The 25,856-nt window shown below is 33.8% G+C and overlaps 1 protein-coding gene across 5 annotated transcripts in view; it reads left to right on the plus strand.

Moving 5' to 3' along the window:
• CNKSR2 (connector enhancer of kinase suppressor of Ras 2) overlaps window positions 1-25,856 on the plus strand; it is a 281,217-nt gene that overhangs the window by 133,919 nt on the left and 121,442 nt on the right. For all 5 annotated transcript variants that reach the window (XM_032330646.1, XM_032330643.1, XM_032330644.1 and 2 more), the window contains exons 6-8: window positions 193-312; window positions 7,278-7,337; window positions 10,477-10,545. In XM_032330646.1, coding sequence (XP_032186537.1) covers window positions 193-312; window positions 7,278-7,337; window positions 10,477-10,545 — 249 coding nt within the window. The remainder of the gene's footprint in view (window positions 1-192; window positions 313-7,277; window positions 7,338-10,476; window positions 10,546-25,856) is intronic.

The following is a 25,856-nucleotide window of genomic DNA, read 5'->3' on the forward strand; positions in this document are numbered from 1 at the left end:
AGGTGTGTATGTGTGTGTGTGTGTGTGTGTGTGTGTATTTTTTCACCTGAATACCTTTCTTATGCAGATTTTGTAGACTAAAATGTCAACTACTTCTACTATTGTTTTTATTTTTCCTTGTAAGAGAGTTAAAACAGAAAGTGATTCATATGTTGCATACAACATGTGTTTACCATAATTTTTTTCTTTCAGTGTAAAACTCTTTCTGGAGTCTGTGACCACATCATATCACTGTCATCGGATCCTCTGGTTTCACAGTCTGCACACCTGGAAGTGATTCAGCTGGCAAACATCAAACCAAGTGAAGGGCTGGTAAGAGCAACCATGTTTGTCAAAGCAACCATCCATCAGAGGCCAGCTAATGATGTGGGCAAAGCAGCCTCCAAATATGGGAATCCACAAATTCTAACAAACTTTGAATATTTTGGTATTTTTTTCTAGAGATAAATTAAAGTAGTGGGAGTTTGTTACTCTGAGAATTTTTATGAAAATAAATGAAAATGAAAGAGAATTTTAAATGGGGATTTATAAATTACCTTGTTTACTTTGGTATTAAATTAGCATTATTATGTTCTTTTACCCCCTACCAAAATTCCTTAGGTTTATTAATTTAGGTCCTTTCTCTTTTCTTTTTGATAAGTCTGGCCAGGGGTTTATCAGTCTTATTAATTCTTATTCTTTCAAAAAACCAGGTCTTAGTTTCGTTCATTTGTTCTACTGTTCTTTTGGTTTCTAGTTCATTGATTTCTGCTCTGATCTTTATTATTTCTCTTCTCCTGCTGGGCTTAGACTTTATTTGCTGTTCTTTCTCCAGCTCCTTTAGGTATAGGGTTAGGTTGTGTACTTGAGACCTTTCTTATTTCTTGAGAGAGTCTTGTATTGCTATATACTTTCCTCTCAGGACTGCTTTTGCTGTGTCCGAAAGATTTTGAACGGTTGTGTTTTCATGTTCATTTGTTTCCATGAATTTTTTCAATTCTTCTTTAATTTCCTGGTTGACCCATTCATTCTTTAGTAGGATGCTCTTTAGCCTCCATGTATTTGAGTTCTTTCCAACTTTCCTCTTGTGGTTGAGTTTTAGCTTCAGAGCATTGTGGTCTGAAAATATGCAGGGAATGATCCCAATCTCTTGGTATTGGTTGAGACCTGATTTGTGACCAAGAATGTGATCTATTCTGGAGAATGTTCCATGTGTAGTAGAGAAGAATGTGTATTCTGTTGCTTTGGGAAGGAATGTTCTAAATATATCTGTGAAGTCCATCTGGTCCATTGTGTCATTTAAAGCCTTTATTTGTTGATCTTTTGCTTAGATGATCTGTCCATTTCAGTGAGGGAGGTGTTAAAGTCCCCTACTATTATTGTATTATTGTCAATGTGTTTCTTTGATTTTGTTATTAATTGGTTTATTTAATTGGCAAAGTTCTTTAGGTTTAAAGGAAGTTTAGAGTTTTATAATAAGAACCAGTGTTATCTGCCCGTGCAAGTAGGTGTTTTATTTGTTTTGCTTTGGTTTGTTGTGGTTTTAACAGGACTCTTTTCCCTTAGGTTGTGTAAGCTAAACAAATGCAATATTGTTTAAAACTCGCATCCATTGTTTCTTACAAGGGTGAGTAAGCAGGTGGATTTTGCCAAAACTAGACCCACATCTAGATGTATTTTTTATTATGTAATAGTAAAGATAATCATCTTTTATATTTTGTTCAGTTGATTAAAAATTGTATTGGTTCTATATTTAACCCAAAGGAGAGTTTATTTTAGTAGTTCTCTAGAAAGAAAGCATATAAAATTAATATTAATGAGAGAAAGAGACAGAAAACAAGAAACTGGCTAGAGAACATCTTACCCACTACATAACTATTGCTTGTTAGTTTAGTGCTGCAGTGTTTCTGCTTTCTCCCTGTGGATGAATTTTCCTAGGATATAATTATTGATATTTTAGAAAATAGAAATCTTAGAAATAATATAATCCAGCTAATATAGTCTTAAAGATCTCTAAGTTTAACTTTTTATGTGGCTTTTCTTCAATTCATAACACTGAATTTTCAGTATGAGGCCATCTATTCAATAGAGTGACTTTTCTGCTGACACTTGGCAAATTACTTTTTGGTGACTATAGTTTCTCATGCTTTTGTGGCTTTTATCAGTATTTTCCTGGGAAGATGGAACTCACGATATCAGGCATAGCCAGCAAGTACGTCACCATCACAGCCTTTAACTGTAATATCTAATTTTAATTTAAGAGCTTATTTTTTAGCATTTATAAACTTATTTGATTTTAAAATTTTTACTATTTTATGATAGTCCAATTTCATTTAAAACATCTTTCAACCTGTAATATTGAAGAATTTTCCTATCTCTCCCTTCTCAGTAGTTATAAAGGAAAGGAGGCTCTCTCAGCATGATTTGTAGAGTGAGAAATTCGGAATTAATATATATTATATTAGACTAGGAGTTGGGACACCTGGATACAAATAATTTACACAAAATACAGCAATGAGTGCGATCCTGAGGAGGTAGGGGATTAAAGTTAACCTCCTTGGCCTTGCTATTTTCATGTGTATAATGTTGGGGGTGGGAAGGGAGGGTGGATTAAATCAACCTTAAGGCTTCCTCTAGTTCTTTGAGTCTGTGGTGCTAAGGACAGTATTTGGAGAAAAGAGCCTGATTTTTTCCCCCACTAATTTCCACTGAAATCATGGGAAATAGTAACCATATAAAGTAAGTCAATCAGTGTTAATTAATGGATGTTATGAAATCTTTATTTGTTTTTAATGAAATCTTGATTTGTTTGGACACATCTTTTATTTTTTGAATTTGAAAGAGGTAGATATGGGTCCGGTCTTTGAAACAGTCATGAACTTAAAATGCTAACAACCAGATTCAGTTAGTCTGAGAAAGAGCTGGAAGAGAAAAGAAAATACTTGAGTGCTTATCATTTGCCAAGTATTTTCTCACAACTCTTTAGAGTAGAGACATTCTTATTTTGCAAATGAGAAATCAGATCTTCACCAATTTGCCCAGTGTCACATAGGTAATATACAATAGAGTCAGGGTTTAAGTACTGGTAAATCTCCATAAAGTACACCTTAACAAAGCTTGTTCCATTATCCCGTATTTAAAGTTGGAATTGTCAAAGGAAAGTATGAGATGTTTAGGAGGGTAACATTAAAACTGTAACCACCTAGTGAAATCATTTTTAAAGGACATTTGGCAGCACTTCATTGGGAAAATTTTCCAAGGTAGGAAAAGAAAAACCCAAAATGTTGAGTATTAATAAAAAGTGAAATAAAAACTATTTCTTGTGATTCATGTTAAAGAGATGCCTAAATAGAAATTTTTTTATGATTTTATTCAAGAAGCTATTTTAAAAATCAGATACCATTAAGCAAGTTTAGTCAGTCACATTTGAAATGAATAGATTTGAGGATTTTGGTAACATTTAGCATGTTCTTAGCCATAGGAAATGTCTATGTGGTAAATGAAGGAAAGAATTAGAGATGGGAGAATACCAAGTTAAAGGAAGTTTAATTAGTTTAAAACATCTGCAGAAGGTCTTCTGGCAGTTTCAAAACAACATTTATCATAGGCAAAAGGTAATTGCGTGGTTCTTCCACTGATAAACTGGGTAGCTTGTTCATCGGCTTTCTACCTAATTAGTCAAATCCCCTAGGGTTTCTTAGCTTTGAGAGTTCTAAGCATTATAACAAATGATGGGAAATGTACTTGTTATGATTAAAATATGCAGCTAGCTTCTAAAATGCTTTTAAACAACAGTGATTAGCAGAAAATTAAAGGAGGGAGAATGAGAGGTATTGGAACCTATCGAAACTATTATCAGAACCAAGAGATGAGTTGAATAGAGAGGAAGGGGCTTGAGGGGATATTCTTGGAGAAGAATCTTGGCCTCAGAGAGCTCTTTTGCTGTTAGACACTTGGATTATCCTCAGATGTCTTATTCTATTGACTTGACTGTGAGGTTGCTTTGGCTCCCATTGGTTAACTGACATTTGGAGACCGAGTGAAGCAAATGTCATTTTGGCAAGCTAAGCAGGAGAGAGGGAGCTGTTCAAGTCAGCTCCAGAACCAATTAATTTTTTTTAAATGAAGAGAGAAGGAAGAATAAAGGTTTTGATGAAATGGAAGACCAGATTTGTCTCAGTTCCAGAAAAAGAGCCCTTTGAATTACCTGTCCTCCCACTGTTTGACCCTTTCTCAGAGGTGAACAAGTGATCAGCTCTAATTCTGTGGACTCTTCATTATTTGGAAGATGATTAATTTGAAACCTCATCCAAGCAACTTGCTTCTTTTACTTTCTTTGGGTACCTGAGTTTTTTGGCCATTTTTCTCATTGATACTACCAGATGAAGATAAAAAGAATAAAGTCAGTTTTGATCATTAAAAGCATTTACAACAAATGGTTTATTAAGGTTAGAAATGAAAATATTATATAAAACAATATCTTTGTTCTTTGTGGCAGTTTTAAAATTGCTTCTTGAGGTTGCTAGAATTGAACTCTGTATACATAGTTAGATCCTCCTTTATTTAAGCATTTAAAAATATTTTTATACATCTGAAAAATTTACTTTAAGTCATATAACATTTAATTACATTAAAATAATGATGAGATCATCTTCCTTTAAATAACAGATATAGGGCAGTGGGTTAAGCCTCTGCCTTCAGCTCAGGCCATGATCCCAGGGTTCTGGGATCAAACACCACATCAGGCTCTCTGCTCGGCAGAGAGCCTACTTCCCCCTCTCTCTCTGCCTGCCTATCTGCCTACTTGTGATCTCTCTCTGTCAAGTAAATAAATAAAAAATCTTTTATAAATAAATAAGTAAATAATAAATAACAGATACCTGCTTTAGCTTACAGTTGCCACTTTTGAGGTTCCTGGTGTGTGTAATAATCACACACAAATTTTATTTTCAGAGGCACAACTAGATTATGTCCATGGGTTTTTATTATCTCCATGACTATATGCCTTTTCTAAACATTTATCTTAGGATATTAGACTTTCTCTATAACCTAATCATTAATTAAATTATTGAGAGCCCTTATCAAATATCTGAATTCATAATCAGTAATATTCAGTGTTGAAAAAAATGTAGAGAGAAACATAATCAACTTCTGCCTGCCATTTTCAGAGGAGACAGGTCAATAAAATAAATTTGTAAAATATGAAACCCAGTTACTCTTTATAACCACATTGCACATAGAACATGTGTGCTAAAGAGTCTCAGTCTTTCAGAATAGATGTTAAACAGTGAATAGTTGGGTTTAGTACCCACAGTTGCCAAATATTATGTTATAATAAGAAAAGTGAAGGTACACAACTCTCCTGTTAATAAATAGATAAATCAGGAGCCTAGTGGTTGAGAGTGTGGTCTGGAGTCAGACTGCCTAGGCTTGAAACCTGGCCTCACCACCTTGGGCAGACTCCCCAGCTTCTCTGTGCCTCAGTTTCTTTATCTCTAAAACAGAAGTAATGAGGGTCCCTGGGTGGCTCAGTTGGTTAAGCGTGATCCCAGAGTCCCAGGATCCAGCCCTCCATCAGGCTCCCCACTCAGCGGGGAGTCCATTTCTCCCTCTGACCCTCCCACCTCTCAAGGTTCCACTCTCAAATAAATTAAAAAAATCTTAAAAAAATATAAAACAGAAGTAGCGAAGTTTACACCACATTGGTTATTTTGAAATAAATATAAAACGCTTGAAACAGTCCCTGGCACATTGTAACCAGTAGATAGATATCTGTGATGATGAGAGAATGATAAGTGAAGTCTGTTTTGTATGTCCAAGTAGTATGTACTGTTTCTTTCCCTGTCTTTTCCCACTTATTCTTTCACGGTCCTTCTGTGTAAAAAACTGAAACAAAATTTAGTGTTTAGCTCTTACAAATATACTTTAAGATTATTTATTAATCTGATGTAATTTTGCTAGTTTCTGGAGGAAAATGATGGCAAGGATCTTGTCCTCTTCTAAGTTCTATAATGGCACCATTATATCTACCCTCCCATAAATAATGGGATAAGTGTTAACTTAAAAAGTAAGTATGCTGTACAGTTGTCACCAGTATAAGGTTGAATATTACCATATGGTCATAGGCAACAACAGCTAGTCAATTAATTAATTTCTCTATGTACTTCTGTTGAGGTTATTTATTTTATATGAAATAATGAAGTTGCATTTAAAATACTACAGTTCACAAGTAAATGAACACCTTTTAAATCACATTCATTTTGTTTCATGTTAGTGATCCAGGCTTAGCCATTTTTGGAACAGGTACCAACATTTTAGACATAATACATTACTGAAATGACTTCAGAATTCACATCTACCCAGCTTTTTAATAGTACAATCCCATGAACTTTACCACTTCTTGTTTTTATTTCTTACTTATTTCAATGAAAATACAAGTCCATTCAGTTATATGAATATATAATTAACCTAAAGGTATGGGAAATTAACATTATAGTAATTGTCTATACAAGTGCTAAGATTAGTGCTTTTCTGAAATATTGTTGGTTATTATTAAGTCCATTATATTTTAGGCTTTGAGTTCATTAAAATTCATATTTTTAATTTTTGAAAGCAATATTTTAAAATGCAAGGAACTTGTATAAGTAAAACATAAGCAATTTTTTTCCAAAGAAAAAAATGAAATCTCACTCTTCTTATTAGGACAAGGACTTCCTACACCTTATCTCTTAATTATTGATATAGAAGTATTGGATATACTTATTGAAACTTTATCATTGAAAATAAAGGCAGGAAATACAGGATTTCACAAAAGATATGGAGAAAAAAGTTTACATTAACAGTATTTTATCATTCTTCCATCTCTAGTTAGTTGTAGTTGAAGTAGCTCTGTAGAAACCTCCTTTTTATTGTGTAATATATATCAAGTATAATATGCTAATAATTAATATTTGAATTTCCCATTATAACTTTTATTTTGCCACAGAACAAATAGTAAGTACTGCCGAAGGAGTAAGGTGTGTTCTTTCTTCAGAATATTAAATTGCCATGCTACGTATTTTAAGTTTCATAGGCCATTTACTTATCAAGTAGTTATTTGATTAAGTTAAGTACAGGTTTAAGGCAAACTTTAAAAACCAGAACGTTCAGAAAGGAATTTTTTACTATTTTAAAGTTGGCATTATTGAATATGGATTCATGGAACATGTGACAATTTTGATAGGATAATTTTTAAAATGATTTTAAAATATATTGAAAACATTCCAATTCTATTTTTTTCTGATGCTCTCGTTTTCTAGGGTATGTATATTAAATCAACATATGATGGCCTCCATGTAATTACTGGAACTACAGAAAATGTAAGTATTATAACATTTCAGATTATAGTGTTGTTTTCTTTTTATTGTTAAACAATTTATCTATCTCACATAATTGAGGTTAACTTCTGAAGACATGAACAGATTAGGAGAAAAAAACTAAAAGAACACATTGAGTTAGTAACTGCTGGTTTGGGGAGAATTTCAATCATTTTATTTAGTTTAGAGTACCTATTTACTTGGACTAAATCAGATGTTTTCTGTTCACAGCCAGAGATTTGTCTTTGTTAAGTATTTTCTGGCTTATGACAAGTTGCTTTGACATCTAAAAGAATCCACTTCCATCTGTCAAATAGTTTAGCTATATTAAGAAACTTACATAAGAAAGAAACATCAGATAATTCGGGCTTTCTGAATATGCATTGTCATCGAGCTTAAGTCAATGAAGAGAGAGCATGGTATAGCTCACTGGTTTTCACCGTGAGTTCCCTCCTTGGATCAGCAGCATCAGCTTCCCTTGGAGACTTGTTAGAGATACAAATTCTTGGGCCCCACCCCAGAACTACTGAATCAGAAATTCTGGAGATCAGCCTGTTTCTTAAGAGATTTTGTTGTTTGTTTTTAAAGATTTTATTTATTTATTTGAGAGAGAAATCGTGTGCTTAAGAGAGAGCACGAAAGGCATGGGGAGGGCAGAGGGAGAAGCAGGCTCTCACTGAGTAGGGCACCTAATGCTGGACTTGGTATCAGGACCCCCAGATCACTATCTGAGCCAAAGGCAGATGCCCAACCACCTGAGCTACCCAGGGGCCCCAAGAGATTTTAACAGGTGATTCTAAAATATGCTCAAATTTGAGAACCAAGACAAGCGGTGGGTCAAGAGTCCCTAGACCTAGGTCCTACAATTGGTTCTGCACCTTAATGGCAGTGTAATTTTTGGCAAGTCCCTCACCCTGTCATTGCTTTCCTTTCCTCAACTATAAATTGGAAATATTATCTGTATGACATACGTCACTAAGTTGATGTGAAAATAAGCTAATAAATGTGAAAGCCTATGCAATAAAGAGCTACAGAAATGTGAAATGATTGTGTTGAGCCTGAACATGATCACTAAAATAGATTTGAATAGTATAATACATCATTATTCCTTCATTTGGTTGTCCCAGACTTCCATCTTACTCTTAAGCAAGTGCTGAGTTTGATTTTTTTTTTCTTTTAGAAATTCTGACAAATTACGTTTATACTATGTCCCTTCAAAGAAGACTAGGGCGGAGTTAATCTCAAGTTGTTATAGATCTCAATATTTTACTAGCATTTTCTTTTTTTTTTTTAAATCAACATTCTTTTCATCTAGTTCACTTACTACTTTCATCATTTATTGCCTTTTTGCCCACTCACTTCTCTTGGTTTCTTGAGAATAGTGAAACACATAATGTACACTACAGTTGGATTACTGTACTAGCTTCACATTTGGTATAAAATATGAGGTCAGAAATATCCGTTATATGCATATTGTCAATCGGTTAAAATTTTTAAATGCAGTAAGGTACTGTGAACAATATTCCTATCATTGATTGATCATTTTTATTTGTACATTTCTCCGATCATTCATTTATTCTTATAACAAACTTTTGTTTCATGTCTGCTATATTCCAGGCATGAGGCTAGGTTTTGAAAGCATTTTTATTTTTTTAAAGATTTGTTTATTTTTTTTATTTGACATAGAGAGAGAGACAGTGAGAGAGGAAACACCAGCATGGGGAGTGGGAGAGGGAGAAACAGGTTTCCTGCTGAGCAGGGAGGTGGATGCAGGGGTCAATCCCAGGACCCTTTGGTTTGAGCCAAAGGCAGATGCTTAATGACTGAGCCAGCTACCCAGGTACTCCAAAGAATTTTTAAACTAAACTAGCTTGCTTTTCCTAAGGAATGCAACTAGGGGATTATGTGTGTAAACAGGTACTGAAATTTGTGTAGTCAGACAAAGGAAAGAATCATAAATGCTGCAAATGAAACCAGAAAAGTAATCACGGAAATGATTTTGAACTATATCTTGAAGAGTTGATAGGAATGCATCTCTGTATTGTCTGGGGTCTATAAAAAAGTTGAGTACTATGTACTGCTCATATTAATTACTCAGAAATATTTGATAAATGGTTAGTGACCAAAGAAAGATTAATTCTATGAGTAGTTCATACATGAACCTTATATTAATGGCTTATCATTTAATTCTTTTTTCTTGAAAACATTTTATTATTATTGGTACCCTCAATCATATATCATGAGTAGATCTGTGTTGAGTCTTAGTAAAGCTGCTGACTAAAGTGGTTAAGCTATTTCGCTTTGCTCTGTCCTAGTATCGTTGTTTTCTTTTAGGTAAAATGAGAAGTTTGGACAACATGATATCTAGGGTCCCATCTGACACTGAAAGTCTATGATTTATATGACTTATTCTCTTTTTTACTTATCTGTGAAAGAGGTTGTTTCAGTTTCTTTCAATTTTATATACCAACTATCATTTTCTCTTACACCATGGTTAGAACCATTGGCTTGATATTTTTCTTCTATACTCTCCTTTAAAAAGATCAGTTGTGGGCCAGATAGCACAGGGACTGAGTATAGCTACAGCCCTATTATAGTAATGATTTACACACTTTTCACAATTGTTGCATGGTACTTGTATGATTTGATAATATGCCTACCTCCTAAAGGTGCTGTGAAAAAAATACATTTTTTTCCTGTTATAGTACCATTTTGAGGGTTGAGTTCATATCCTAGATGAACTACCTTCTTAAGAGGGTATATTTTTGTTATTACTTGAGTAACTGGAATTCTCTGGGCTATCTTGAATTCTGACCTATGACATCATTCTTTTGTGAATTTCAAACTTTGTTGAATTGAGGTTAATATTGTTTCAAGACTTCTTTGTTTTGAAATAATTAGAAATTGGGAATGAATAAAAAATAAACCGGAAATCACTTTTAAATTAAATCCTACTTTCTATTATTAGTTATCTATAGAGTGCAAATAATATATTAAACATTAATAGTCATTTTGTTTAGGTTTTTCAAGATTAATTAATTTCTTGATCTAATTTAAAGAGGTGAACTTATTGTAGTATTTTCAGGGAAAGGAAATGAGTGATAAAATTTATGTTCTTTATCATTCCATTATTTAAATTTAGTCACCTGCAGATCGGTGCAAGAAAATCCATGCTGGAGATGAAGTGATTCAAGTTAATCATCAGACTGTGGTATGTATAATTACTTTATGAGTCAGTGGGAGGAAATAATATAAAGATTTGCTAAAGCTTTAAAAGGATATTAACGAGATGAAATGCCTGTTTTTGTACAAAAAGATTGAATAGCCTTTTTTCAGATAGCTGAATGAATATTCTTAATTATTTGACAAGATGAGACATAGTTTTTAAAAAACCGTAGTGTTAATACAAGTCTTGGAAATACTGGTGTTGGCTGAGGTTATATATACACATTTCTATATAGACAGGTATGAGATAATGTTATATGCCCCATGAACTGAGATAATAATTATGGGCTAAAAATTAAAGTGATGATGCACACAAATTCAGCCTTTTCTGGATAAAAATTTTAAGTTTTACTTTACAAACTACAGAATTACCTAGTAGATATCTTTTGTAAGGGCATACATTCATTCATCTACTTTAACATTGATTTGTTCACCGAAGTGTCTGGTAGATTGGTTTATTTGAAATGTTGATTTTTTTAAACAAATTTAAGAATTAATAGCCAAATTGGCTCTTCTGTTCCCAAAAGAGGACTACAGTTTTTGTTTAGAACTGTTGCATGTAACTAAATAAGTTCATAAAATTTTCTTGCTCTGTGAACCTCACAAATCCCTTGCTAGCCTAAGATCTTGAAACAGTGGCTTTTTTCTGTCTATGGTAGACTTTCAAGGGCTATTTTTCTTATTGTTAGTTTCAGAAAATGAATATCATACGATTTTCACTTTGGGCCATTTTCTGTCTCAGTTGATTTACTTTCTTCTTCTGTATCTGCCAAAATAAACTATACTCTCTAAAACAAATGAAGTTAAAATAATCTGATTATTAATATAATAAACTTCATTTGAAAAAAATGTGTTTTTTTCTGGTAAATATTCTACTTACAGCTCACCATCCTTTGGAGTGAATAATTATTTCTTATTGTGCCTTTTAACTAAATTTGTTTTTGCCTGTTCTAGTCATAGAAGAAACTATTAAAAGGAAAGTCTATATTTTGGGGGTAAGGAGACTGGTGTGAAAAACTCCAGTCTTTCTCACTGATTCTGATGTGAAGGCAGAAGTCATTTCATTTTTGGCTCTGAGTAAACTGAGAACTTTATGATATTAGGGAGGGGCTGCTGAACACTGATAATTAAAGTTACACTGTTTCTTCAATGAGTTCATTAACTTAAGTGAATAAAAATTAATGACTTTAAAAATTAAATGTATAGGTGTTTAATAATAATTAATACAGAATTCTGGTCATCAGCAAAGTCTTTCCACACTATGACAGTTCTCATAATGAGAAAGTTGTCATTACTAGAAACCATACAAAGTGGTTGTCCTAACTAATATCTCTTGTCCCCTAGGATGAGGATTTGGGCAGTGGGTTAAAGCAGCTGCTTCTAGATGGGCAGCTTCTCACTCTTGCAGTGTTTGTGCTACATCGTTTTTGCAATGTGACCTGAACAAATATGACATCTGTTCAATAGCTGGACCAGTTTCCAGTTGGTCAATTCTAAGTGGGTGGAATTAGTCTCTAATGAAAAATAAAATTGTTTAAAGGATACTGTTTGTGGGACAAAAATTCTGATGTTGATCAAATGAATATGAAAGTTTTCAAAGGACTACGTGGGAACTAATAAAATCTGTATAGACTGGTGACACTTAAATACTGTGAGAATGTGTAAATACATCTTTGCATCACAGTAATATTCCAAAATATTGAAAGCAACACAGAATGATAGTTGGGGAAACTTGCTTCCAATATTTGCTCTGAAATTGACTTTTGGCTTTAATTGAATCATAGTAACTATTTAAGTATCAGTTTACCTTTTTATAATAATAATAACCATAGCCAATGTTTACTGAGTTCTTACAGTGTGCCAAGCATCGTATTACATACTTTACATATTTTATCTCATTTACTACTTAAAATAATTATACAAAAAGTGTATGTGGAAATTGAGACTCAAAATGATTAACTCACCTGCAACTCAAAGCTCTCTGACTCTAAGGCCTTCGGTTTTAGTATATTCTCTCCCCAAACTCAAATTACAAAATTATCGAGCAAAAGGGGAAGAAGTCTAATCATCATGGAAGTGAAACTCAGGTTCAGTGAAAGATTGGCTGGCAAAGGTAAGAGAAGAGGAAAGAGAGTGAGAATTTACATAACTAGGGCAGCGAATCAGTTGGAATAAAATAAGAAATGGGAGCACGGGGTGTGGTGCAAAAATAATGAATACTGTTATGCTGGAAATAAATTAAAAAAAATGACTTTAATTGTACATAGTTCACCAATTAGATCTTGTTTGAAATTCAAAAAAAAAAATAAAATAAAAAAATAAAAAATAAATAAAAAAAAAATAAGAAATGGGTTAGAAATTTAACTTTATAGCTACTTCCTCACTCCTTTCCTTCAGGTCTATATGTAAAACACCTATTACAATGCCAGGCACACATTAAGAGCTCAATAAAAATTAACCTTCCAACCCACCTTCCCCCCTTTTACCTGCAACAACTCTTGGGCCAGTTGGAATCTGGCATCTTCACAGACTGCTACTAGAACCTAAACATTCATTTTGGATGATAATAGAGACATCCTCTGACAGGAGAATGTGTTCGATTCCTTAAAAGTAACTTTCCTTAATAATATGATCAATTACCAGATTATCTTCTTTGTGTTCAAATGAGAGGCCTATTTGTGTAAGAATGGCTCATTTTATTAAATGTAGCCTAGTCTGCTCTTTCTTTTTTGCTGTTGCCTCCTTCGTGGTCTGTACAGTGCTTTTAACTTCTTACTAGACAATATACAGAGGTGATGAAATGGGAATTATCTTGGTTTTGTTACTATAAAAGGTTTGGTAGGTAGATAAATGAGTTGAAACAAGTATAAATTATGTGTAGTCTACAGTTGCCCCTTCTGTCCCTTCATTAATTACCAGAGACATTAAGGGTTAGTTATGATATAATAACTACATTAAGGGGTAGACTAATACATTTGAAACACTTATTTAACATTATTTTTTAATCCAATAATTAATTGATCAGAATAGTGGGATAATTGCCAATATTGTTCTATACCAACTTAGATTCAATAATGAAGAGTATTATTCAGTCTTACATTTTGAATGTTATTAGCCCTGTTAGTATTTTTTTGTAATGCTAAAAGTCATTACTGCTAAAGGTAGTAATATTCAATATAAAATCTGATAACTTTTCTTATTTTAAAATACATAGAAAAGCATCTTGAAATTTTTCCCTAAGGTCTAAGAAAGTTGAATAACTCACAGATGAATTCAAATACTATTTTTAAAAAATTGTTAGTATGGTATATCTTCAAGATGTCCAATTAGATGTATGTATTTTCTAGTTTGCTCTCTTTTTAAAACGTATATTTTCTTATTTGAAGTGAAACTGGAAGTCTTATGTCCTTTTTCATATTGCTATATTCTTTATTATAAATGGCTTTTAAGCTTTTCAAATCAACCTACTTCTGTGGCTGAGAAACTGTGGCTGCCAGGTAGGAAGAAGAAAAAATCATGAACATCCAAGCAAAGCAGACTGAGTCCTATTGCATGTCTTCCCCGCCAGTGAAGATCCAACTCCTCAAAGCTGCTGGAATCTCCCAAGATTTTTTCCACTTCATCTGCCACTACATCCCTCTCTCTGGGAGATACCTCGGCATAGTTTGAACCAGCAACTCTGCCCTCACGATGCACTTTTAACACTTTTTTTTTAGCTGATGACATTATTTATAGTTATTAAATCTATCGGGGCATATTCCTAATGAATCTGTTAAATTTTGTGTTAATACTGTTTTTGGTGTGTAAGTGTTTTAAAGATTCTATCCATACTAAAAACAGATATTTTCTTCTTAGGAATATCAGTTAAAAGGAGTGGGGTATATGGTGGTTGAATCTAGCATTTGGAAAATTTCCTTTTGTGTAAATATTAAAACTTATTCACTATTATTTTGAAAGGTCTTCTGGAACCTGGTGACTAGATTCTGGCACAAAATGGTTGAATACATGTGGCTACAGAGGCTACTGGAGTGGAAAATAACTAGGTTGGGATAGTCAAAAAGATAGATTAGTGCAAATAGTTGGGATGTTGGACATTGATTAGTAAGAAATGGAAGATGAGTACTGTAAGCTAGTTTCTTTATTATACACCAAATGGTAAATATTGCTCAAAAAGACTTACAGGTTGTGGCAGTGCGGGCTGGAAGGGGAACATATTAAAGGACTATTGAGTCATCTGGAAAGTTCATTCTAGCTTCATTTATATAATTCTCAAAAGTATCTCCCTTATTCTCTCTTACTCTCACGTCTAGTCTCTCCTTTTTGACTTTGTCTTCACCCTCTTGCTCCTTTAACCCCAGAACAGGAGATTATCGTTTACAAGGGAAACCAGCATCATCAGAATGGATACAGAATGTGGTGACCCTTTAAAGTCCAGCTCTCCCCTCCCCACCCGCTCACCCTACCGCCCAGTCCCTGAATTTCAGCAGGAAGTTGGATGGCTTATTGCATGGAATCAATACCATGATATTGACTAACACCAGATGTTCTTTCGTTCTTTCTCTGTTTTTAAGTTTACTAAATTGTTGTCTTTATTTTTTAAGGTTTTATTTCTTAACTCCATTTCCTTCTTCTTTCCCTTACCATCCTCATCACTTCTCACTTGACTGTTTCTCCTCCATTCTTCACCTTGCTCACTCTTTTTTATTTTTGCCTATTTCTTTCTGTGCTTCCTTCTCAAATGAGGAAATATTTATCTTATAATTCCTTATGCCCAATATATTGAAAACTGACACCTCAAATGGCAGTATTTCTGGTGTACCTCACGTCTTATTCCTGTAAACCCAAGGTGTTGCTAGAGTACAGAGGCTGAATACATTAGCATGGCATTTAACCTATTGCTTAACGAGTGACTATGAAAATACCATAATATAACTCTATTAGGGTTCTGAGAAATTGGTATTCTAAAACAAAGTTAATTGTTCTCTTTTGAAAGGGAAAAAAACCATGAAGAGTCATTTATCAAAAATTAAAGGAAACAATGCATGATAGTTTTCAGTTATTCATAGTAGTATTTTATTTCAGGTTCTTCCTTACATAGTAGGTAGTTTATGAGATTATCACAAGTTTTTTCTTTTATTTTGCATTAAACATTGTAGATTTGATGAGAATGTGTGGAAACTGGTTTCGAAGTGCCACATATTGATATAAACTATATATTATATTTTGCCTTGAAAAATCAACTCATTACCTTATTATCAATACAGTATTTTGTGAGTTTTCTGTTACCAACTGAAATATTATATTAAGTCTTTATATAAAGGAGATAAATTTTATGATGCATTAATGATGGTAACTTGCTATTAACCAATTTATTTTTTCTGCAGATTTCTACATCCTGACTTATTTCTTTCTTAATTCTATACTTCTTACTAGCTTCACCAGGAAAAATGTAATTGCCTTTCAAAATGGTTACTCCCAATTTATTTTTATTAGTAATATGTATACATCCTTTGGTATCAACAGACAGTTAATATAATCCAGTTATTTTACATGGAATTTTAAGGTTTTTTTTTAATATATAAATGATTATTTTGTATGTTTCAAATGTACCTATTGGCTGATGTTCTTACCTGCTTTGGATTATTAAGAGTACAACTCAACTTGCAAATCAGTATCCATAGGTGCGGCCCTTTTCCTTCCCGTATGGAAAAGGCAAAAATCAGCCAGTCACAATTGCCTAATTTACTTTCTGTCCGTAATAGGGGTGGGCAATTAGTGGATAATATTTAACTGTCTGAAAAATATAAAAATTATTGCATGAAAGGGAAACACATTAGAGCACCATAACACAGGAAATTCAAGAGATAATGATAATAATCTCAAATTCTTTTTAGGTTATTTAGCCCTAGGATTCAAATATAGGCTTCATCCACAAAATTAATATTCTGATCAGTCTGGTGGCTGAAATTTTAGGTAATGTAACCACTAATTACTTTTACATTTCTCTCATCATACTACCCTAATACTGGGTAATAGAGAATTTTTTTGAACTAGAACAAATGGCTGAGAGAGTTCAGTATGGGCCCACTTGGAGCTGACACTGAATTACCTTTTTTGTCTGAGTTGTTGGATTTCTGATAAAATGATTTCTAAAGATAACTGTTACAGTGAAAGTATTTTGAGCCATTATGGAAGTTCTTAAATTTTTTATTGATAAAGATTTCCAATGATGTTTATTTAGCTATATATATGCATATATATACATGCTTTGGTTTGTTTTCATACATATAGACATCTATTGCAGTATTTGCTTATATTTTCAAGTAAACATGTCTTTGTTAAATGTCTGGCAATAACTGATATCATAAACATTATTCACAGCAAAAGCACATTTTTAAGCATGTCACTTTTTGAATAGCAGGGTTTGGGTTACTTTTAACTAATTTTTCATTTGGATTCCCAAATTAAAATTAAACATGGCTTTTCATTCATATAGAAACTTTCTTTATTCTTTCTCAGAATTCTTTTAAGTAGGAGCTATAGATTTTTAGATAACAGTGCTTTGTTTCATCCTTTAGTTTTGTTGACTAAGACTCTATTTTAAGATGTGTATTTGCAGTACCTTTGAAAGAACAGAAATGAAATATAGGAAGGAATGGCTGAATGTAATAATTTCCTAATGTGTAAACACAAAATTGTTTTAAAATTTAACTCGTGTAAATATCTTTAAAACTTTTAGCTAAAAACCTGTATTATTATGGTTCTTTTAAAATATATTCTTGATTTTTGGGAGATGAGGCTCGGTAGTATGATCAAAGATACTCCCCAAAAGCATTTCACTGTAATGTGATTGTCTTCTTCCTCCACCTTTCCCTGGGTAAGGCTTTCAAATTCATTCAATTATATGTTTTGGAATGAAATAAAAATAGCATTGGCTTTGATTCAGTTTGCTATAGCATGTACAAAGGTAAACCATTAAGCCTCCAAAATAAACCTTTGGCCTTCAGAGACCACAGCATTACCAAATACCATATGGAAATGGAAGAAGGGAAAGAGAGCTGTATGCTCAAAATGCTAAATTGTACCCACAGTTCTTGAATCAGCCAGCCACAGAAGCAGAGACACCAGTGATAGAAAGGCTGCAGTTAGGGTATATGATAGGTAACAGGAGATGATGCAAGTAACAGGATAAGTAAATGTGTCAATTCGGTGAAAACTATGTGGGTGAGTCGTAAAACGTAAAGAAAAAAAAAATGATGACTGTTTTCTTCTTCCCAAAAGCTTCCCCATGAGCCAATCAAAAAATTCGGATGTAGCTTTAGGGAACTTGTTGGTTATGGAGGAAAAAACTCCAGGAAGGTGGTGTGCAATAGGTAAAAGTACTAGTTTATTGTAGCCCCAAGTTGACTTTCTGCCTTGGACTACTTCTTCATTCTATAGTAGTTATAAATGTGCTTTCTCTTTAAATATAGTACAAACATTGTATATATGACTCTCTGAAATTCACATGAAAATATTAAATACAAAAACATACATGTAAACCAAATTATGAGCAACTCAACATGGTCCAAACTTTAGAGTAAAATTAAGCCATATAAAAAACAAATGCCTTAGAAAACAAATGCCTTGATGTCCTCTTATTTCCCTGGGTAAGTGCCTTTTAAAGTTAAGGAGGATGTGAGATGAAGGGTTCAAGGAATAAAGATGTAAGATTGTGGGGGTTTTCCCCTAATGAAAATAAAACTTTTAATTCCCATAATCCTTCTTTTCAAATGCTTGTTCCTTTTCTCTTCTCCCAGGATTACCTTTACTAAACTAATGTTTATAAAAATATCAACACTAAGGTTTTATATAAAATAGTTACACCTTAAGGCATTTCTGCATACTGTGAATTACCTATTTAAATTACTTCATGGCTAGAATTTAAAATATTTTTGTGTGTGTAGTTACTTAGCCAAATGCATACCTCCTGGCTTATATTCACTTATATTTGAACCATGGGCAAATCTCTGTTTCTACTCAGTAAATGAATGGAAGATCAGAATTAGTATATTCTCCAAACATACTATAATTTAATATTGTAAGAACTTCTCATTAATATTTTGTGGAAAAAGATGAATTTAGGTGAAGGTGAAGTTTCTAGACTGGTACTCAAGTTTTATAGTTCTAGGGTCTTTGTAAGATACTGTATATCAAAATTCATTACTTCCGTAATGTTTATAACTATGACATTTCTTCCACATAGGTTGTTTTGCTAAAGAAAGGGGAAGTCACAGATATAAAATGTTGATTTTATTAAGCATATCAATATCTTCTTAATAATGTGAAGAAATAGAACATTATAATAAATATCTCAGCAACAGAAGATTTGGTAAGGACAGAGTGTCACTAGTCACAGCATGGTGGGTTCTGTATTAAATTAAGTCTCCGGCGGAGAAGTTCTAAAGTGCTTTTAAAAGAGTAGAAGGACATTTGGGTATATCATGGCTCATGTCATCAGACATTCATATAGGCACACCTCAAATCTCTTTGAAATATCCTTTGTGAAGAGGTATAATTTATACATTACAACTTGTGAGTAAAAGTGTATGTACACAGGAGCATGTATAAATGTTAATGAATCTGTTACTTTGTATTGTGAAGGATAATAGCTTTAAAAATAGTTTAAGAAATGTTCTATCTTCCTGTCTAGGTATAGAGATGCTTTCTTGTAACTCCAAATACAACTGTGCTAAAGGTAAAGAAGTTCTGGGTTGATAGGCTTCAGTTCTTACCTTTATGCTTATTTAACTTTGGCTTCTTGGGACCATAGTGTAGAGCTTCTTTTTGTACGCTGATCAAATACTTCACCAAATGTTTGGGAATCAGATAGGCTAGGGTATGACCTAAAGGGATCAGAGACTACTTCTTCCCTCTTTGTACCAAGAGGAAAAGAAGCCACTCATCTCTTCAGCACCAACCCCAAAGCCTCTTGTACACCTAATCTGGGCAACTCATTGTCCAGGGACCTGCCACTTATGTTGGCTGTTACCCCAGGAATTACAAGGCCCACATAAAAGAAAGCAGAACCTCTGGTTTTTAACATTTGGGTTACCTTAAAGACTTTCTTGGGAAATTTAATCTGGTTTGTGTTGTATGTAAAATACATTTCAGTGTGCAAGTTGGCGATTATATCTAAATTTAGTAAGTAATACGGCTTGCCATTGCTTAAGAGACACTGGCTTGTGCTACCTTGGACAATCATGAAGATAATATTAGTAGTCAGCATATGTGAAAAACATAACTAATACGTAATTTGTATAAGATGCATATGGTGATTTTTAAAATACTCATTCCAACCCATGAACTTAATATGAATGAAATATTCTAAAAAATGTTGAGGAGGAAATTGGACTACTTACAACCACTTTAAAACAGTTTTCTGGTATAAAAAAATTAAAAATGCTTATATAATGTGTATGACAAAGCAGAGTCTTTCTATGACAAATAAGAACTTTATCCACTGTTAACATTCCTTTTCATAATGACATCACTGTGACTTTAGATCTGGAGTATCCAAGATGCAAATACTACTTTTTTCAAATGTTCACTTATAAGAAAGTTTATTTGATAATTTCGGGTAAAGAATGTCTATTATAGCTTTAATATCTTCAAGTATATACATTTAGAGGAAAATTTAATACATCTTGGTTTTGCATACTAAATTCCTGTTGGAGTTTCAAGGCACTTTATTGTCTCTGAAACACTTTCATTCTCATTTCACCATATGATGTCACTAGTCAAGTTTTTATCAGATATTAAGTATCTACCATTTGTAAAGCACCTTATTGATAGCAAGTATATTCAGACGAATAGGACTCTGGTTTTATTCTCAAAAAAAAAAAAACCTGGAAATCCAGTTTTAGGAGGGTAGCTGGGGGAGGGGGAGAGAAAATACATAACTTTAATAAGAGGCTGTATGTGAAAAAATGCCACTAGAGAGATACAGTGTGCTATGAGATTCACATGAGGAAAATAGAGTTCTAGATGTTGAGAAGCTTTATGATAGAGATTACGCTCACAGTGAGCCATTATGGATACATAAGATATTGTAGGTGGGGGGACAGTTACAATCTGAAGGAAGGGTGCTTTTGCAGAGACATGGCTAAGGAAGAAAGCAGTGTTGAGGAGAGTGTGTATTTCAATCTACCACCTCTTCCACCCATAGAGAACTGGAAGCTGCCCAAAACAGTGGTACTTTTTCTTACGCTTTTCTTCTTTCCCTCAAACTCCACATCCCCTTCACCTGTTGACCTCCTAAGAAATTGAGCTTATGCCAATAGAAAGCCTCTCCTCCATCTGAAAGGACGGGTTGGATGCCCCTTTGGGGGGCTCCCCTTGCACCTCTATTCACCCTATATTGAGGTTCTTCTCTTTATTGTAAATGTTTCCTGCTGCTCAGTATGCTCTTTAACGAAGCTCAGGCTGATGTATGCACCATTACATGCATACTACATGGAAGGTACATGATAAATAAACTGACTGTAAGTTATTATAGTTAATCTTAAAAACATTAAGCACTTAAAATATTCTGGACATGGGCGAGTCACTGCCTTCAAGAGGTTCATCGTATAGTACAGCAGTTCTCAAAATGTGGTTCCCAGACCAGTAGCCTGAGCACCACTTGAGAATGTGTTTTTAAAATGCAGATGCCACCTCAGACCTACTGGATCAAAAACTGAGTGTTAAAACACAGCATTCTGTTTTAACAAGCTTTCCAGGTGATTCTAACACATGCTAAAGTTTGAGAGGCCCATTAAAGAGAAATCAAGACAAGACAGCTGTGGCCATATTGATGAAGGAGCTATTTGAGGAAGTAATTCTTTATTTAGGCTTTCAGAGAGCTTTTCAAAGGTTTTTAAGGGAAGAACACTTTCTCACTGTAGCAGCATTTCGGAGGTACAAAAGACTAAAGGCAGAAAGACCCGTTAGGACTCTACTTTAAATCTAGCAATCAGGTTAAGCAAGCCAGAACTAAGGCAGGAAGAAGGGACATTAGTTGCTAGGATCTATTCTTTAGGACAAGTGGATTAAAAAGGAAGGGAAGTGGTCGTAGGTGACCCCATGCTCCAAATTTGAGACGATAGAGAACTTTTTTACTGATGTTGAATGAGAGCAAGGAGATAATGAGTTTGATTTTCAAAACGTTGCATTTGTTTGAATTACCATTGGGTTATTTAGAGGGTGGGGCATGCTTGCTGTCGTAATGCTTTGTGCTTTAGAATTAAACAGACTTGAATATAAATTCTGGCTTTGCCACTTAACCAAATTTGTAATATTGGCTGAGAAAACTTAGAAACTCTTTTTGCTTCAGTTTCTTCACATGTGAAACGGGTTTAATAGTTTCCCTCATACAGATGTTAAGACTGAAAAAATTCAAAGAAAAGAAACATAGTTATGAAGAATATAGCATAGAGAATTATTGTTGCTTGATTATTCGGTAGCTATTAGTAAGGATGAACTGAACTGTTGGAAGTATGTCACTAGAGTTCTAGGAGGCAGGGATGATTAGATGTGAGAGGCATATACACAAAGTTGGCACTGGAAGCTCTGGAAAGAGAGGAGACCTTTGTAGGAAGATGGGATGCAGTTTTAGAAAGGAGCCTAACAGTTAGCATAGGGTAAACACCTGCATTTATTTGTTGCGAGGAGGAAGAAAAGACAGAGAACAAGCAAACAGAGATGTACCAGGACCTAATCTGTTGTTATATCACCTATTTGCATTTTCCTACCATTCTGCATATTACAGTTGGAATGAGTCATGACTTTGAAAATCAATTGTAATCATTTAGTCTCTGCAAGAATATTGAAACATCTCTTTTGGTATTGAGCTCACTATTTTACAAGTCAGCTGATTCCTTTTTGGATGTCTTTGATTATTAGGATATTTTTCTTCACATGTATCCTTAACCCACTGTCTTGTGAAATTTTTTACCTTATTTAATTCCTTTCCGTATTAGTGGATTAGCCTCTTATGTTAGCCACCACTAGGATCCCTTCTTCCCTCTTTCAAATCTCCCTCAGTCTTCCACTACAGAAAAGCTTTGATTACAGCCAATGTAAAGAATACATGACAATCATTTTTTAAAATTACTTTTATATCCTTACATGGCTTCTAATTCGGGTCTGTCACACAATATTTTAAAACTATAGCCAGAAAGAAAGGGGAAAGTGGAGAGGTAATCTTGGAAAATGATTATTTTGCTTATTTTCACATGAAGTTCTAACTCATATATTGCCTCTTTATATCATGCCAACTACCCATGCCCCCCTATAATCTTCAACCATAAGTATCTCAATAGCAGTTAAAAGAGAAATAAATTAATTTCAAGAATTCGCTATGCTTTATTATATGGCTGAAAATGTGTTAGGATATCACAGGACCAAAGCTGGGAATCATTTTTCCCAGAGTTTTAATACCATGTCATATTTGCCCTTGAACAGCAACCCAATAAATGGTTACAATTGTTACAAATTATATATAGTAGACAATATAGAAACTAATGAAGAAATGAACCAAATTAGAGAGTTTGAGATAGCTCCTAGGAAAAGGACTATTTGAATGAGAGACTTGAGGTCCGGTTGCTGTTTAGGAGTGTACAAGCCCTGGGTGGGACTGCTACAGCTGAAACCTACATCTGTTATTGAGGAAAATGTCATGCATAGGCTGTGAATTGCTCAGCCACCTTCATTCCCATTCAGTAATTAATATGTGAACCTGATTTAACAGTTAAATATCTACTGAAATCATTCACTGAACCAAAAATCAACAGATAATACAGTTCTTATTAAACACAGCTGGGCAATATTTTTTTTTGCTAATCCCCTGAAAGTATAATTAGCCAAGAAGATGTGGTTCCTCCATCACTAACTTTTACTCTTTTAAATATTGTTGTCTTTCTGGTTCTATACTTTTTGTGGAAATTGTCCCTATATAACAAACAGTCCTCATTAAGTAACTCATAAAATTCTTGATTTTCTAAACGGAATATTACTATTCATAGACTAAGTCCATTTATTTTGTTCATTTTGTTGTTTACAAGAATAATGTGTTTATTACTAAAGTTCAGCAAATAGAAGTATAAAGAGGAAAATATAGACTATAGACCTTATTCCCCTTTAACACAAGCACTGCTCATGATGTTGCTTATCTCTATGTTTTCTATATTTATATATATATTTTTTTTTTTTACAAAGGTAGAGTTGAGTTACATTTGCTATTTTGGAACTTCCTTTTTTTTCTACACAACAATTTTTATATCCCTTACTAATGAGCATTTACATAATGTACAGTTCGGGGTTGGTTTAAACAGTACTGTGGCACATGTGTTGCACATTTATCTCTGCTTTTATCCAAATCATTTCCTTATGGGAGTGGAAGTAGAATTGGGGAATCAAAGGTACATACTTTATATGGGTCTTCATGGATATTTGCTTACCTTTTTTTAAAATATTCCTGATGCTATGTCAGTCAGAGGGGGAAGGCTGATTGATAAATAGTAAAACTTGTGTTGAATTTAAGTATTGGGGCACTAAATTCTACACCTGAAACTAATATTACACTGTATGGTAACTAATCGGAACTTAAATAAAAACTTGGAAAAAAAAAGAAAGAAAACTGAAAGAAATAGTGAAAGTATATACTTTTTTGCCATTAGATAACATTCAGCTATAAAATTAAAATCTAAACAAATTGCTGGCTTTCTCATCAAAAAACAATTCTACCTTTTCATGGAAAAACAATTCTATTTTTGGGGATTGTATATTCAAAAAGAGTACAAAGTATGAAAGAACAAGGTGAATCAAATTGCAGCAAACATCATGCAGGAAAACACCATCTAGCCTTCGAAATTCTCAACTAGACACAGTGATCATAACAGAAAAAAATGGAAAGAAATTGATGGATAGAAATGTGTATTGCTGAGAATACATATGCTAAAAGAAAAAGATGACCATCATATTGACTATTTTAGTATAGTTAGTGATTATTTGAATAAATAAAATTAATGATAAAATGTGGTTATCCTTAATAAGTTGTTCATAAACTCTTCATATAAACAGCATGTTTTCTCCTCTAAACTTTGAACTAAAAAATCTGCTCACTTATTTTTTTGGCAAGCAAAATGAACACTTGGATTTGAATTCACTTTGCTTTGACTCTTGGCTTAAAGAAATGACTGCAGAGATACCTTTTAGCTATCAGAGGATTCATACTCAATGTAGTACACATTTGGGCACATAATAATCCTCACCAATATATAATGGGAGACATTTGACCAGTTTCATTACTTTAGTTATCTGCGTTAATGTGATTTAAAAAAAAAAAACTGGCAGCCTCTTATTTGTGTTAGGCAAGTATCACAATGATCATTTTGATTCATATCTGGGACCCCTCCCTGAGTTTTTTTTTTTTAAGATTTTATTTATTTGACAGAGATCACAAGTAGGCAGAGAAAGAGGGGGAAGCAGGCTCCCTGCTGAGCAGAGAGCCCATGCGGGGCTCTATCCCAGGATCCTGAGATCATGACCTGAGCCGAAGGCAGAGGCTTTAACCCACTGAGCCACCCAGGCACCCCCTGCCCCGAGTTTTTAAGCATTGTGCCATCTCACTTCTTTTCTGTCCTGACTTTTTCTCTTCACCATCACTCCTTTCAGCTGCAGTAGAGGTTGGGATTTAAACAAATGCTCATGCATTATGTAAACCACTGTGTCCCATTATCCCACAGTGGCTGTAGTCCAGAGCACCTCTTCATTGTAGTCTCACGATCTGTGATTCTTTCGGTGGAAGTGCTTATTCTTTTCAGCTTGATCATTATCTTCCTGGCAAAAACATGGCAAATAACAGACAAAGGTATCCATTCCCTTGCACTTGGGTGCCTAGGAAGAAACTAGATTACTGTTCAGACCACTTGTCAAATCCTGCTTGTAATCCAGGATAAATTTTGATCCAATGTATTTGTATGACATCCTGGGAAATTCTAATCCATTAGAGTAAAGGTTCCTCTCTCTTTTAAGTGTGAAGTGTGTGTGTGTGTGTGTTTGTGTGTGTGTGTGCATGCGCGTGTGTGTGTGTTTTAAGTCTTAGAGTAATATCTATTTTTAATGTGCTTCAAAGCATAGAGGATTTCAGTTACCTGATTAACTGCATAACTAGTCCATCTTCAAGCAAACTAACAAATTATTCTATGTTTAAAATCTTAAAAGGATGACGAGTGAAGTAATTTAACATGGAAAACAGTTAAGTCAAGTTTCAGGACA

Source organism: Mustela erminea, chromosome X (genome assembly GCF_009829155.1).
Source record: "Mustela erminea isolate mMusErm1 chromosome X, mMusErm1.Pri, whole genome shotgun sequence".
Lineage (NCBI taxonomy): Eukaryota > Metazoa > Chordata > Mammalia > Carnivora > Mustelidae > Mustela > Mustela erminea.